The sequence below is a fragment of the Ooceraea biroi genome, chromosome 1, assembly GCF_003672135.1.
Source record: "Ooceraea biroi isolate clonal line C1 chromosome 1, Obir_v5.4, whole genome shotgun sequence".
Classification (NCBI taxonomy): Eukaryota; Metazoa; Arthropoda; class Insecta; order Hymenoptera; family Formicidae; genus Ooceraea; species Ooceraea biroi.
This window is the reverse complement of record NC_039506.1, coordinates 11,273,851-11,289,376: the sequence shown is the minus strand read 5'-3', so window position 1 is coordinate 11,289,376 and position 15,526 is coordinate 11,273,851. Positions and strand designations below refer to the sequence as shown.

At 37.3% G+C, this 15,526-nt stretch overlaps 1 protein-coding gene across 3 annotated transcripts in view; it reads right to left on the bottom strand.

Moving 5' to 3' along the window:
• Positions 1-328: 328 nt before the first annotated feature.
• The window catches only part of LOC105283870, a 34,407-nt gene continuing 19,209 nt past the window's right edge, over positions 329-15,526 (bottom strand). For 2 of the 3 annotated variants that reach the window (XM_026970958.1, XM_026970952.1), the window contains 4 exons: positions 11,574-11,664; positions 11,155-11,297; positions 10,782-10,930; positions 329-961 (listed from right to left, as the gene is read on the bottom strand). In XM_026970958.1, the coding sequence (XP_026826759.1) occupies positions 10,915-10,930; positions 11,155-11,297; positions 11,574-11,664 (250 nt within the window). In that variant the 3' untranslated portion in view covers positions 329-961; positions 10,782-10,914. The remainder of the gene's footprint in view (positions 962-10,781; positions 10,931-11,154; positions 11,298-11,573; positions 11,665-15,526) is intronic. The other variant, XM_020033139.2, reaches the window with a different exon arrangement.

Here is a 15,526-nt window from a genome sequence, read left to right as displayed (position 1 = left end):
TGATATCGTGCAAAAGGATTTTTCATTCTGCACAATCAATGAAAAGATCTAATAGTAAAAAAACTCATTTACTTTGTCGGTAATAGACAACTCCAGGATCCCCTTAATTATATTAATAATCTCTTCAATTGTTTTGATATACTATGGGTGTGTTCGGGGAGCGTATTTTCGCGCTGTTAGCATCAGTCTTTGTTCTATATTGAATGAGTAACAAAGATAGCCTGACGCTGATAGCGCTAATAGCGTGCTCCCCGAACACACCCTATCCTGTTATTTGATGGATTGTTGCATCGTAATTGCATGAATTAAATATTGATACAATAAATGTTTATTATAACGTTTCATGTTTCTTTATTGATCTAACGAGATAATGTTACAAGTACTATGCTCAAATATATTTAATGTTTGAATCATCATTTTATTTATGCATTATCGACGTTTCATTGTTTCTTAAATGCATGCATAAAAAGTGAAAAAGTCTATTATAACTATTTCTCACTTTTTCTACGTAATTATGTTTAAGTACTAATTCCTAATACCAAGTCTATGTTATATTTTTTATTGTATTAGGAGCGGCAATTAATTCGATGTTTTTACTTTTAATTAATCATAACTCCGGTTTAAACTCAAATATGTTCCCACCATTTAGTCGGTTCTAAAGTGCCAACCTTAAGATTTAAACTACACTACACTACTAGCTCAAAAAGTTCGAAAAAGATTTGTTACTAAGGATAAGTAAGTACCACTCTAATATATGCAGGTAAATTATAGTATGTACTAACGCTATAATCAACATTCTATATTAAACATGAAAAAATAAGGCAAAATATGTACTTTATCTTTCTATTCTATCCTAATTACTAATCCTAAATGCTCTTCTATTTTATCACGCATTTCTATGTTATTGTTATTTCTTCATGGAGTACATGAAGGTGAAGTAAGATATTGATGCACTCACCAGCTGCAAACAAATACGTTTTCCTATTTTACTTGCATAAAATATGCGATATACAAGGTGTCTCGCGTAAAGTGTTTAATCACTCTCCTGCAGGTAGATCTCGTTGCTGAATTAAAATGTTCTATATAATTTTGCAAATAACCAGTAAAATTTTGAGATATTAATAAAAGAAGATTAACATATCAGTACGCGCGATAAGATCAGACGAGTCTCTGGCCTCACTGATGTGAGTGGAGTGGGTTAGGGCCTCAAGCGTGCAACGATTCACGAGACCATTCCCACTCCATCCTCACCGCATGCTACAAAGCACGCTTTCGGGCACTACTGCCTCACTGCGCTGTAACCAACAATGACCGACGGGCGACGGCTTCGCTGCACGACCGCGCTCCCATACGTTGATATCAATACGTTAATAACTCGGTTATTATTGCGCAAAATGATGCAGGACTTTTTAATTCAATTTGACATGATCTACCTGTGAGCGAAAGGTTTTTATCCTTATGTGAAACACCCTGTATATATATATATATATATATATATATATACAGGGTTTTCAAAAAGTCCGGAAACGCTAAAATATTTCGAAAACAATCAACTATAATGAAAAATCTGTAAGATAAAAAGTTGTAGGACTATATAAAATATACCTACTAGTGATAAGAATTTAACTTTGGTTGGAGTACGCAAGGTCATATGAAGGTCAAGTTGACTTTTTTAAATAGGACCCCTATTTGTTATTGCATATCCTTGTAGCTTATTTCAAGAGCTTTCCAAAACACTATACTAAAGTATTTTTTCGTTAGGTACATCTCGAGTAATGAGACTTGAAAGTTACAGTACCGCCGGCATTAGCATTACGCAAGATGTACCACGTAGAGGTTGCACGGTCGGATTTACACCTCGTGTGTTTGTGCGCGTGCGCGCGTGTGTGCATGTGCGTGTGTGTGTATGTGTGGGTGTGCGTGTGTGTGTCACGGCAGGGATCAGGACTCCAAGGCTCGTCACTTCCCCGATATTTAGAGACTCCAAACCCTCCCTGCGGTGACACACGCACGCACATGCACACACGCGCACGCACACACGCGCACGCACACACGCGCACATACACACACACGCACACGCACATGCACACACGCGCGCACGCGCACAAACACACGAGGTGTAAATCCGACCGTGCAACCTCTACGTGGTACATCTTGCGTAATGCTAATGCCGGCGGTACTGTAACTTTCAAGTCTCATTACTCGAGATGTACCTAACGAAAAAATACTTTAGTATAGTGTTTTGGAAAGCTCTTAAAATAAGCTACAAGGATATGCAATAACAAATAGGGGTCCTATTTAAAAAAGTCAACTTGACCTTCATATGACCTTGCGTACTCCAACCAAAGTTAAATTACAAGAAACTTGATTTATTTAATCGACCTTATACTGGCATATAAACAATAATATATCACGCAACGTTTCGACCTACAATTTTGGTCCTTTTCAAGCGTGAAATTTCCAAATTAACATTACGTGAAAGTCGTTTTCTAGAATGTATCTCATTTTTTATATAAGATTTTGAGTGACTCTATCCCCTCTCCGTTATCATGTGTGCGAGACAGTTGAAATTTTGTGAAAGGTATTAGTAAGTGTATTATTAAGGATGAATTGCTTATATCTTTGGATGTCGTGTCTCTTTTTACTAATATTCCAATAGAGTTAGTAATGAAGGGAATCGAGAAAAGATGGCCCATGATCCAGAAGGGTACCATAATGACGTTAGATCAATTTAAATACGCCATTGAATTGGTGTTGAATTCCATAAGTTTTTCATTCAATGGTAATTTTTATGAGTAAATTTTCGGATGACCCATGGGTTCACCACTGTCTCCCATACTGGCGGATTTGGTTTTGGAGGACCTCGAAGTACACTGTATTAAAAAACTCAGTTTTGATCTTCGGATTTATCGTAGATATGTTGATGATATTATAACTATTTTACCAGTTGACAGAATCCAAGAGGTTGTTGATGTTGTCAACAGTTACCACCCACGTCTAAAATTTACTGTGGAAAAGGAATTGAATGGTTCTATAAGTTTTTTAGACACAATGATTATTCGTGATGGAGATAGGTTACTCACGAATTGGTTTAGAAAACCGACGTTTTCGGGTCGATATATTAATTACAATTCAAACCACCCGGAACATCATAAGATCGGCATAATTAACAGGTTAATTGATAGGGCAGTTTTACTGTTAGACTCTAGGTTCCATGATGTTAATATTGATATTGTGAGAAACATTTTATTAAATAATGGTTATCCCTTGGACATGGTCAACAAAAATATTTATAAGAGAGTCAAAAAGATTAAGTTTGAGAATGATGTGGTTGGTGACGTTGAGAACGTTAATAGAAAAAATAATATTTGTTTACCATACATATCTAAGTATTGTGACAAAATCAAATGGAATACATAATCACGAATTTGATTGGATGAATACTAAAGTGTTACATAGGGAAACTCATTATAAAAAGAGAGAGATTGCTGAGATGGTGTATATTAAAAAACAAGAAAATTCGATTAATGTTCAAAAAGACACTGATAACCTGCCTATTATGTATGACTCTATTTTTAAATGTATGTGACTGTGAGTAGTGGGGTAAGACTTGTTTTCAAAATTAGACTCTGTTTTCTTCTTGGCTTGCTCTCTCTCAGTTTCATGATGTCTGCTGAGTGTTACTGACATGTTTCTTTAAATTTTGTTATTGTCATGGAAGGTCGTTTTCTGCCAGTAAGTTGGTTTTTATCTTTATTTTTATTATTTGTGGGTTAGTCTACAATAATGACTTTTCAATCCTTTTCTAGAAAACGACTTTCACGTAATGTTAATTTGGAAATTTCACGCTTGAAAAGGACCAAAATTGTAGGTCGAAACGTTGCGTGATATATTATTGTTTATATGCCAGTATAAGGTCGATTAAATAAATCAAGGTTCTTGTATGATTCACTGGCGTCAAGAAGAAGTTTTGCTTGAAATCAAAGTTAAATTCTTATCACTATTAGGTACATTTTATATAGTCGTACAACTTTGTATCTTACATATTTTTCATTATAGTTGATCGTTTTCGAAATATTTTAGCGTTTCCGGACGTTTTGAAGACCCTGTATATCTGTGTACCGGGTGAGTCATTTAAAGTGTTACAGACTTATATCTCGATAACAAAGCATTTTAGAGAAAAATGTTTCAGACAAAAGTTGCATGGTTGAAAGGGGGCCATTCAATGGCGGTAACAGATTGGTCATTCGAGGTCATTTTCAAGAACATTTGAAGGTCAAGTCAAATTTTTTAAACAGAAACCGATACTTTTTATTGCAGATTCTGATTCTCCGTTGAAAAGTAAGTAACTTTTGTTCGAAACATTTTTTTAAAAAACGCCCTCTTTATCCCGAAAACTCACCAGTATTTTTTAGTATTTTACTCAACAGTAAAATACTAAAAAAAACTTGGACTTCCGTTTCCGGTGCGAGAGAAAGTGACACGTGAAAAGATAGAAGGATTTTCGGTAACGAGAGAGAGGAGAAGGAGAGAGAGAGCAGAGGAGAAAGTGAGAGAGGGAGAGAGTGGGGAGGTGAGAGAGTGGTGAAAGTGGAGGAGGTTAGGTCGGGAAAGGCAAAAGGGAGTGTGAGAGTTAAGAAGTGGAAGTTAGGAGAGTGAGGTTAGACATAGACTGGATAGAACATAGAAGGGAGAGCGTAGAGTAGAGGATTGGAATACTAGGGCATAGAGTAGTGGGTTAAGAGAAGTGATAAGTATAGACGGGGCGGAGAGGCATAGACTGGGGAGAAGGTAGAGAGAGAAAGTAGCAGATAGGGAAGAGATATGGACAAGAAGATGGGAGGGTTGAAGAAAGAGGAAAGGAGAGCGAGTTATGGGAATGTGGAGGAGATGCTAAAGAGGAAAAGAGAAGAAGCGTTAGGAGGCGTAGAGGGGGATAAGGAGGAGATATTTAGAGATAGTAAAAAAACACAGAGATCGCCAGGGGGAAAAGCGAAGGAAGGAGAGGCAGACAGGAGGGATATAGGAGATATGAGAGGATGGGATGAAAAAATGAAAGAGATGATTAGTGAGTTGAGAGAAGTGTTACGAGAGGATATTAGAAGAATGGAAGAGGAGGTGAAAGGAGAGATTAGAGCGCAAGGGAAGCAGATGAGAGAAGAAGTAGAGGATCTAAGAAGAGAAATGAAGGAACAGGAAGAATTAGGAAGGAAAGAGAGGCAGGAGATAAATAATAGATTAGAGAAGGTAGAAAAAGAGATGAAGGAGTTAAAGGAGGAGAAGAGGAAAGAGAGGGAGGAGGGTAAGGTGGTAAGAGGAATGAAAAGGGATAATTTAATAGAAAATGTAATAGATCTTGAGAGAAAGATGGAGATGAGGGAAAGAGAGGAGAGAAGGAAGAATGTGGTGATAAGAGGAGTGGAGGTGAAAGAAGGAAAGAGGGTGGAGGCTGTAAAGGAAGTGTTAGAAAAGATAGGGGCAAGGGGGGAGATAAGGAAATGTAAGAAAATTGGAGAGGATAAGGGAAAAGGAAAGGAGATGATGTTAGTAAAGTTAGATAATGAGGAGCAAAAGAGAGAGATTATGTCGAAGAAGAGTAACTTAAGAGGGAGAGAAGAGAGAGTAATGGATGACTGGACATGGAAAGAGAGAAGAATGAGATGGCGGTTGGAGGAAATAGCGAGAGGAGGAAAGCAAGGGGAGGAGAGTATGGTTAGTTTATGGAAAAATAAGAATAGATGATCACTGGTGAAAATGGGATGAGAAGGAAGAGGTATTAAGAGATGAGAGAGGGATGGTTAGACTTAGTTTACAGAGGGAAGGAGAGGAGGACAAGGAGGAAAGGATGATAAATTAGAGAAAGGAGTTATAGAGTTTGAGGAAGGAGGAAGGCGAGAGGGGAGGAGAGAGAGATGGAAGGTGGCCTTTTGGAATGTGGCAGGGTTATTGAATAAGAATAAGGATTTTTGGATAGAATTAGAGGAGTGGGATGTTATGGTATTAGTAGAGTCATGGTTAGACGAGGGAGGATGGCAGAAAATAAAGGGTAGATTACCAAGAGGGTATGTATGAGAGGCGCAATTAGCCAGGAAGAAGAATAAGAAAGGAAGGGTGATGGGAGGGATGGTAATGGGAATAAGAAGTGAATTGGTAGAAAAAGGATCGAGTGTAGAGAAGGGGAAAGAAGGGATAATGATAGGAAGGATAAGATGAGAGAAGGAGAATTGGAGGGTGATAGGAATTTATGTAAGAGGGAACATAGAGGAGACGTTAGTGGAATTAAAAAGATGGATGGAGGGTGAAATGGAAGGAATTAGAACTATAGTATAGGGGAGATTTTAACGCGAGGACTGGTAGGGAGGGAGGGATGATTACGGGAGGGGAAGAAGAGGAGGGAGAAAGAAGAAATTCAAAGGACAAGACAATAAATAAAGAGGGAAGACCTTTGATTGATTTTATAGAAGAAAAAGGATGGAGTTTGTTTAACGGGAATATTAAAGGGGGTGAAGATAGGGAATACACGTTCACGGGAGGGAAGGGGTGTACGGTGATTGATTATGTAATGGGGGATAGTGATGTTAGAGAAAGAGTAGTGGAGATGAGGGTAAGAGATAAGATTGAATCAGATCATCAGCCAATAGATCACGATAAGAGGAGTAGGGTTAGATAGGGGTAAAAGGAAGAAAAGGGAGAAATGTTGGAGAGGAGTGTGGAGCGAAGAGGGAAGAAGGGATTTTAGGGAAAGGTTAGGTAAATTAGATTTTGAAGAGAGGGAGTTAGTAGATGAATGGAGAGTGATGGAAGGGAGGTTAAAGGAGGTGATGGAAGCTACAGAAAAAAAGGTAGGAGTGGTAAAAAAGAGGAGTGATGAATGGTGGAATGAGGAGTGTAGAGAGAAGAAGAAAGAGGTGAGAAGGGATTTGAGATTGTGGAGAGGAGGGAGAGGAATGGGGGAGAGGTATAGAGAAAGGAAGAGAGAGTATAAGAAATTATGTGAAGAAAAGAAGAAGGAATTGAGTGAGAGGTGGGAAAGAAGGCGGCGAAGGTGATTAGGGAGGGAGAGGTATGGGAATTAGTAAATAGAGATAGAAGAAAGAGAAAGAGAGTGAACGAAGGAATAGACATAAAAGAGTGGAAAGAACATTTTATGAGACTATTAGGAGGAGTAGAGGAAAGGATGGTTAGGAGGGAGAAGGGTGCAGGATAGAAAAGGGGATGAGGAGAAAGAGATAAGCAGAGAGGAGTTGAAAGAGGTCTTAATTAAGCTGAAAGAGGGAAAAGCGGTGGGGGAAGACGGAATTCCGAGCGAGGCATGGAAATACGGGGGGGAGGAGTTAGAGAATTGGGTATGGAGTTTTATTAATAGGATATGGAAAGGAGAGGGGTAGCCAAGAGGGTTGGAAGGAAGGTGTGATTGTGCCAATTGTGAAAAAAGGAGAAGAGAAGGTAGTGGAGGAGTATAGAGGAGTGACACTAATGACAACTAGTTATGAAATTTATGCAATGATTTTGGCAGAGAGATTGACGAGGGAGTTGGAGGAAAAGAAAGTGTTATCAAAGAATCAGATGGGATTTAGAAAAGGTATGGGGATAATAGATGCTATATATAGTCTAAATTATTTGATAAATAGAAAACTTGGCAAGAAGGGGGGGAAACTAACGGCTCTATTTATTGATTTGAAGGCAGCATTTGATACGGTAGACAGAGGGGTGTTGATAGAAGCAATGAGGGGAAGAGGGATTAGAGAGGGGCTGGTATGCAGAGTGGAGGAGTTGTTGATAAGGGAAACTAAAAGTAGAGTGAGGGTGGGAAGAGTGGTTGGGGATAGTTTCTGGACAGCAAGAGGGGTACGTCAAGGGTGTCCACTGAGCTCAATTCTATTTAATGTGCTGATGGCGGATTTGGAAGAGGAAATGGGTAGAGTAAAATGGGGAGGGATAAGGTTAGGGGAGGAAAAGATTTATTCACTGTCGTATGCGGATGATATAGTATTGATAGCGTAAGAGGGGCGTATCCCGTTTGCATGCACACGGAACGATTGCATACCGCACGATTGCACACGCAATATTGCACACGTTGTATTGCACACTGTTTTATTGGACACAGCACGATTGTACACCGCACGATTGGCCACCGCACGATTGCGCACGCACATTGCACGATTGGACACCGCACGATTGGACACCGCACGGATAAACTTTCGAAAAGCTCCCACACCCAATTTACATATCCTTTGGTGAAAATGCTTGAAATGACTCAAAATGAATACCCTTAAATAGATTTTTACCGACAAAAAGGATAAAGGCATAAAAAGTTCAAATAAAATAATATGTAGTGATTGAATATTTTCAGCTGGATTTTTGTAGATGTACGGTTTTCTATGCATCATTATATATTTTTACATGAACTTCTAATGTGTTTATTGTGTATCTCAGATGTTTCTTGTACGGTACGGAAAATAAAGACATCAGGCACACTGTATACACGCATGTACTTTGCAAAATAAAAAACAGGGGATGGGTTGGGTTAGGTTAGATTTTTTGGAAGTGGAGCCCCCCGAAGGGGGGCGGAACACACTGTATCCACGCATGTACTTTGCAAAATAAAAAACAGGGTTGGGTTGCTTCGTCTTGCAAAGGAGTAATATTAGTTTCAACTATTTAAGCCTTTATCCTTCTTGTCGGTAAAAATCCATTTAAGGGTATTCATTTTGAGTCATTTCAAGCATTTTCACCAAAGGATATGTAAATCAAGTGTGGGAGCTTTTCACAAGTTTATCCGTGCGGTGTCCAATCGTGCAATGTGCGTGCGCAATCGTGCGGTGGCCAATCGTGCTGTGCACAATCGTGCTGTGTCCAATAGAACAGTGTGCAATACAACGTGTGCAATATTGCGTGTACAATCGTGCGGTGTGCAATCGTTCCGTGTGCAAATGGAGGCGATCCGCGGAAGAGGAAGAGGAGATAAAGAGCATGATAGAGAGATTGGATAGATATCTGGAAAGAAAGAAATTAGAGTTAAATGTGGGAAAAACAAAGGTCATGAGGTTCAAGAAAGGAGGAGGGAGGACAGCAAAGAAGGATTGGAGGTGGAAGGGAAAGAGACTAGAGGAAGTGAAGACATTTACCTATTTAGGATATAAGTTGCAAAGAAACGGAGGGCAGGAAGTGCATGTGAGGGAAAGGGTGAAAAGGGCAGCGAGTGTAATGGGGCAAGTTTGGGGTATAGGGAAGAGGAGGTTTGGGAAGGACTGGGGAAGAAGGCTATGGTTATTTAATAAGTTAGTATGGACGGTGATGGGTTATGGAGTGGAGATTTGGGGATGGAAAGAGAGAGAGGGTATGGAGAAATTGGAAGAAAGGTATTTGAGGTGGATGTTGGGAGTGGATAGTAGAACACCGGGATATTTGGTTAGGGAAGAGTTACAAAGGGATAAATTGAGAGGGAGAGCAGGGAAGAGGGCTTGGGGTTTTGAAAGAAGACTGGAGGAGAGAAGAGGAAGTGAGCTGGCTAGGAAGTGCTGGGTGGAATTAAAAGAGAGGGCGAGGAAAGGAAGGGAGGGAAAGGAATGGGAGGGGGAAAGAAGGAAGCACTTTGATGAGAGAGGTGTGGATATGGAAGAACTAGAGAGGAAGAGGGAGCAAGGTGGAGTGGGTTATGAGGAGTTGGAAAAGGAGGAAAAGAAAAGAAAAAGAGAAGAAAGATGGGAAAGGATAATTGGGTCAAAGTATAATAGATGGTACAAGGTAGTAAAAGGAGAGGGACTTCCGGAATATCTAAAAAAAGGGTAGGGAGAGAGCAGATGGAAGAGAATAGCCAGGTTTAGATTGGGGAATGAGGTAAGGGATGGAAATTATTGGGAGGAAGAAGAGAAAAGAAGGTGTAGACTATGCGGGGTGAAAAAAGAATCATGGGAACATGTCTGGGAAGAATGTAGAAATTGGAAGGTGGGGGGGGGTAGTTGGCAAGATGCGGTGTGTTGGGTATTAGGACAGGAGGGTGAGGGGGAGTGGTGGATGAGGGAGATAGAGGAGGAGAGAGGTAATGGAGGGAAGGGAGGAGGGGAGGTGGAGAGGATATGTGAATGACTGGGTGAGTGTAATGGGAAGAAAGGGAGAGAGAAAGTGAGTTGAAAGGAAGAAGTAGAAGCACGAAAAAAGAAAAAGAGAAAATGAGCAGTAAAGCAAGAGGAAACGGAAGTCCACAGGGGGCGCGCGTGTGTGTGTGTGTGTGTAGATAGGGAGAGAGCAGGTGTGGACGGATTCCAATAGGAGGGTGTTCACACTTGAGCTGACTTAGTTATAAGGTAGGAAGATAAGTTAGTGTATAAGGTAGATATAAGATAGCTGTAAGAAAGATTGTAACCCACTGGGAGCAATCAAATATTTACATATATATACATATACTAAAAAAAACTTCAGTGTCTGTTACAAAGCGAGTTATTATCATTGGTCCGTCAAAAGTTGAACCTGAGTTTTCAGGATAAGAAGAGCGTTTTTAAAAAAACCTGTTTCGGACAAAAGTTACTTACTTTTCGACGGAGAATCAGAATCTGCAATAAAAAGTATCGGTTTCTGTTTAAAAAATTGGAATGACCTCCAAATGACCTTGAAAATGTCCCCGAATGACCAATCTGTTATCACCACTGAATGACCCCCTTCCAACCCTGCAACTTTTGTCTGAAACATTTTTCTCTAAAATGCTTCATTTCCGAGATATAAGCCTATATAGTAACACTTTGAATGACAGGCCCGGTATAAATAAATATAATTTATATAACTTTATGTATAATTTACTGTAGAGAAACATTCTAAAGATGCTGTAAATACTCCACCAACATCCAGGAAAAAAATTCTGGTGCTCCTTTGTAATAGAAACAATACTTGTTTCTGTACTTGTATCGGTGCTAAGTATCATGAAACATTGTACCTATAAAGAGATAAACTAAAGTAAAAAATACTATGAATAACTAAACAAGTATGAATATAAACTATTAATAATATATAAAAAATAAAATTGACAAGTTAAGAAGTATAGAAAAATTAATTAATAATTTTTCACAAATATGCAGGTGTTTCTATTCTATTCTACTTTCATCATTAAAAGCTATTAGCATGAAGTCGTGAGCACCACAATATAAAAATATCACTTACGTGATTATATATATATAATTACTATGATCTGTAATTTCTTGTCCGGTATAATTAGCTAGGTACATACCTAGAATCATACCTAGTACAGCTAAAAAGTGCAATACAACTTCCATTTCCTTCGTAAGTGACTCAGTTTGAAATATCTGAAATATTATTGTGTGATCAACATTTTACAACATTTTACGCATTACTTTACGCAAAATCTAAAATTTATTGCAGAAAAATGCAAAAGTTGTAAGGGAGCAATATTTGTATTATATTTCTCGTATTAGAAACTTACCAATGTTATCATAAAATTAGGAAAATTTGAAATTTGTATGTTACATAATTTTTGAACATTTTGTTCCTTTTTAAAAATGAAAATTGCAAAATCTTAGCTATAAGTCGCTTATATATATGTTGAAAATAGAAAAACTTACTCGAAAAAGATTGACACTCAAGCAAAGCACAGTAGCTATTATTAAAAAGAAGAATGATCCTTCCATTTCATTCATGAAACATTTTGCGAATCTTAAACATAGATATTATTATTAAATATCAAAAATGTTATATCAGCCATTAGAAATAAAACTTTCGATTATAATGGTACAATATTTCTAAATATTTTCAATCGTTATTAATTATTTTATATTTCTGACTAGCATCCAAAAGTTATAATACAGTGTGTTTTGTATATATATATGTTGTAGGCTAATAGGCTCTTGCACGAAAATAGTTTCTGACTAGACAAATGCTACCTGCTTGGTCAAATGCTAGTGTCATTTTATTTGTGTCCAAATACTATTTTCCTCACAAATAGCATTTTTCTGTCCGCTTTTTAGGAGAATAGACAAATGCTCCTTGCAAATCCCTCCCCTTGCACCCCTCCCTGCAAAAACCTAACCTAATCTAACCTAACTTAACCTGTAACTCCTCCTTTCGCGTAGATAGCTGAAAATATTATCCTGCAATATTATTAAATGTTTTTTGTTCATAACGTTTAATAATATTGCAGAATATTTACAGGTTGAGTTAGATGAGTGGCCTTCATTTGGACACAGTGTACAATTGGACACAGCCATTAAAATTAATCAAATCTAACCTAACTTATCCAAACTAAGCAATTTGATTGGTGTTACGTACATTAAGCGTATAATGGCGAACGAACTGCGGGCTCATGCCCTTCGCGCGGTGCTCTCCGGCGTTTTCTCTCGGGAACGACGCGGTCAAGGAAAATGCTCCTTTTGTTTGCTATATTAAATGCACACGGCGACACTTTTATTGCAACTTTATCCATGCTACAATCGTACGTGCTAATCGAACCGTTGGTTGCACGCTTCGATACGTATATGGATCGCGTATCGAGCGATCGAGCGAATCTTTGAATCTGAGCACGGCACGCCCGGCTCGAGCGGAAAGAAAAACGAAAGGGGCCGAACGCGGCCGACGCGATACGGAACTAGCCGAGAGGTTACGGACGCGTCCGAACGACAAGCGTTATAGCGGACACATAGCAGCGCACGCGAATGGGCGCGAAACTTTTGGCGCGGACGGTACCTTTAAATCGTCAAATAAATAACGGATATATATATCCTTAACAATTGGCTTGTGTCCAATTGCACCGTGTCCAACTGAACCGCTCCCGTTAGGTTAGGTTTTTGCAGAGGGTGCATGCCCTAACAGCACATGATATCATTCAAATATTCTGTACTCTTACTATCAATATACATACTATAACTAACATACTGAGAACATGTCTGTAATATCATTTATAGCATGTTATTTCTCGTTTATTCTCAGGAAATACTTGGAATATCTCATATAGTATATTATTTCTGATACATTCTCAGAATATACTATTGAAATACTTAGAAGTTGAATCAATGTATAACAACGCCATCTGAGATATACGTATAACCTCTGATATCGCCGGTACCGGTCTTTCTCATTTTGGCATTGCGTGCCGCTGGTTTGGTGTCCACGTGAAAAGATTATCCAAAGTGATCGAGTGTCTTGTTTGAAAAGAAAAGGACGAAGATTCCCACATAGCAAAATATAAGAACAGAATTTAAAACGCGCTTATCAAATATACTCGATAGCGTAGTGGACGAGAACGAGGACTGTGGATCTCAGCGACGCAGGTTCAAATCCCGCGTGGTAAGTGGAAATTTTAATTAACAAAATACATACATATCAAGTAGCAAAGCTCAGGGGTAAATATAGTAAGAGTATATTAATTGATAAATAGGTAAAAATTAATTTTTTTTATATATTTTTAATCTAGCCCAGGCTAGTTCATTACTAGACAAATATATTTGTCTAGCGGCTAGGACTTCTAAGCGTCCCAGTAAGCATTGTGATATCAAAAAGAGCTCTTCAAATAATCAAGTTTGAGAGTTGGACTTCTGACGATGCCATCTTGAAGATAACATAATGATGTCAATAAGCTCTCTAATGCGTCAATATTTGAGACAAAAAAGACATCACATAAATGACATCTAAAGGAATACAAGAATTTGATATCTTATAAATGTCAAGAAAATGTTAACATTAAGAATTGCTATTTACTAGTACTATTTATATGAAAAAAGATAAAATAACCGAATATATGTATTACATATATAAAATTTTATTACACGTATATATAGAATATAATATTATTATAATATTATAAAATCATTTTAGAAATTACATTTTAATAATACAAAGATAATTTTTTTATAACATACAAAACTATAATTTCAAAAATAATAGAAAATACTGAATTGGTGTATGTATACGACTCACACATATATACAGGGTGTTTCCTAAGTAAGTAGACAAACTTAAGGAGGATATTCCTTGGCTTATTTTAAGAAGAAAAGGTCATATAAACATATGTCCTAAACTGCTTTGTTTTCCAAAAAAAGTACATCACTGTTTTCGTTCACTTTTCGTTTATTATAGAACAGTTTGTGTTATTGCAAATGAAACAAATGAAAAACTTTTTGATTGGTCCTTTCTTTCTTCCCTTGAAACTTAACGGTGCTTCGTATCTACATTTTCTTGAAGATGAGCTACCTTAGGAAGATATTCCACTCATGCTCAGAAATAGAATGTGGTTTATGCATGATGGCGCTCCACCCCACTTTAGCTTAGCAGTTCGTCAATTTTTGAACAGGAAGTTTGCCAATCGATGGATCGGTCGAGGTACTCAAAGACCAAACCATTTATGGCCTGCAAGATCCCCAGACTTAAATCCAGTAGATTTTTTTCTATGGGGACAGCTTAAATCTTTAGTTTACGCTACACCTATTCAAAATGAAGAAGATCTCAGAAATCGCATAATAGATGGATGTGAAAGAATACGTAACACTCCAGGTATTTTTGAGCGTGTACGTCAATCAATGGAAAGGAGAGTTGAGGCGTGTATCATGGCTGCAGGTGGACATTTTCAGCAGTTACTGTGATGTTATTATTTTTCTTTTTAGTTACTATTTTCTTTTTCGTTATAATTTTTCTTTTTGGTTGCTATTGTTTTTCATTTGTTTCATTTGCAATAACACAAACTGTTCTATAATAAACGAAAAGTGAACGAAAACAGTGATGTACTTTTTTTTGGAAAACAAAGCAGTTTAGGACATATGTTTATATGACCTTTTCTTCTTAAAATAAGCCAAGGAATATCCTCCTTAAGTTTGTCTACTTACTTAGGAAACACCCTGTATATATATATAAAAAAATTATTTTTGTATTATTAAAATGTAATTTCTAAAATGATTTTATAATATTATAATAATATTATATTCTATATATACGTGAATTGAAATTAATTTGAAATTAAATATATATATATATATATATATATACATACAAAAAATGAACATGTTATATTAAAATTGTAATTAAACTTTTAATTTCATTTGAATACTTGCCATATTGCACACACGTGAAAAATAAAATCATGACAATAATATAAAGAAAATTTCAATATCACTTTTAAACATTTTTTTTTAATTTACCGATAAACAAAATCAAATATTAGAGTCAAAATCAAATATTAAAAAAATTAATGGATGCATTCAGTAATACAATCGCTCACTGAGCGACTAACAAGGAAGGTTAGCCAACCCGGAAATTCAGAAAATTCTGAAACTTTGTGTGCATATAGAGTAGTTTTCCGTAACATAAAACTATTTTTTTTCATGCTGAATTATACAGTTCAAGGGGGTGACATCACCCCTTGAAGAAAAATGTAGGTATTTCCATTTTGCGAAATAACTGCCAAACGGTGAGATATACAAAAAAAGTTTATACAAAAGTTGCATCTCTTTTTTATGTCTACAAAGCTGTGTACGGATAAGTATCGAAAAATGAATGCTTTTCTATTTACCTCTCCACCACCCCTTAAAAT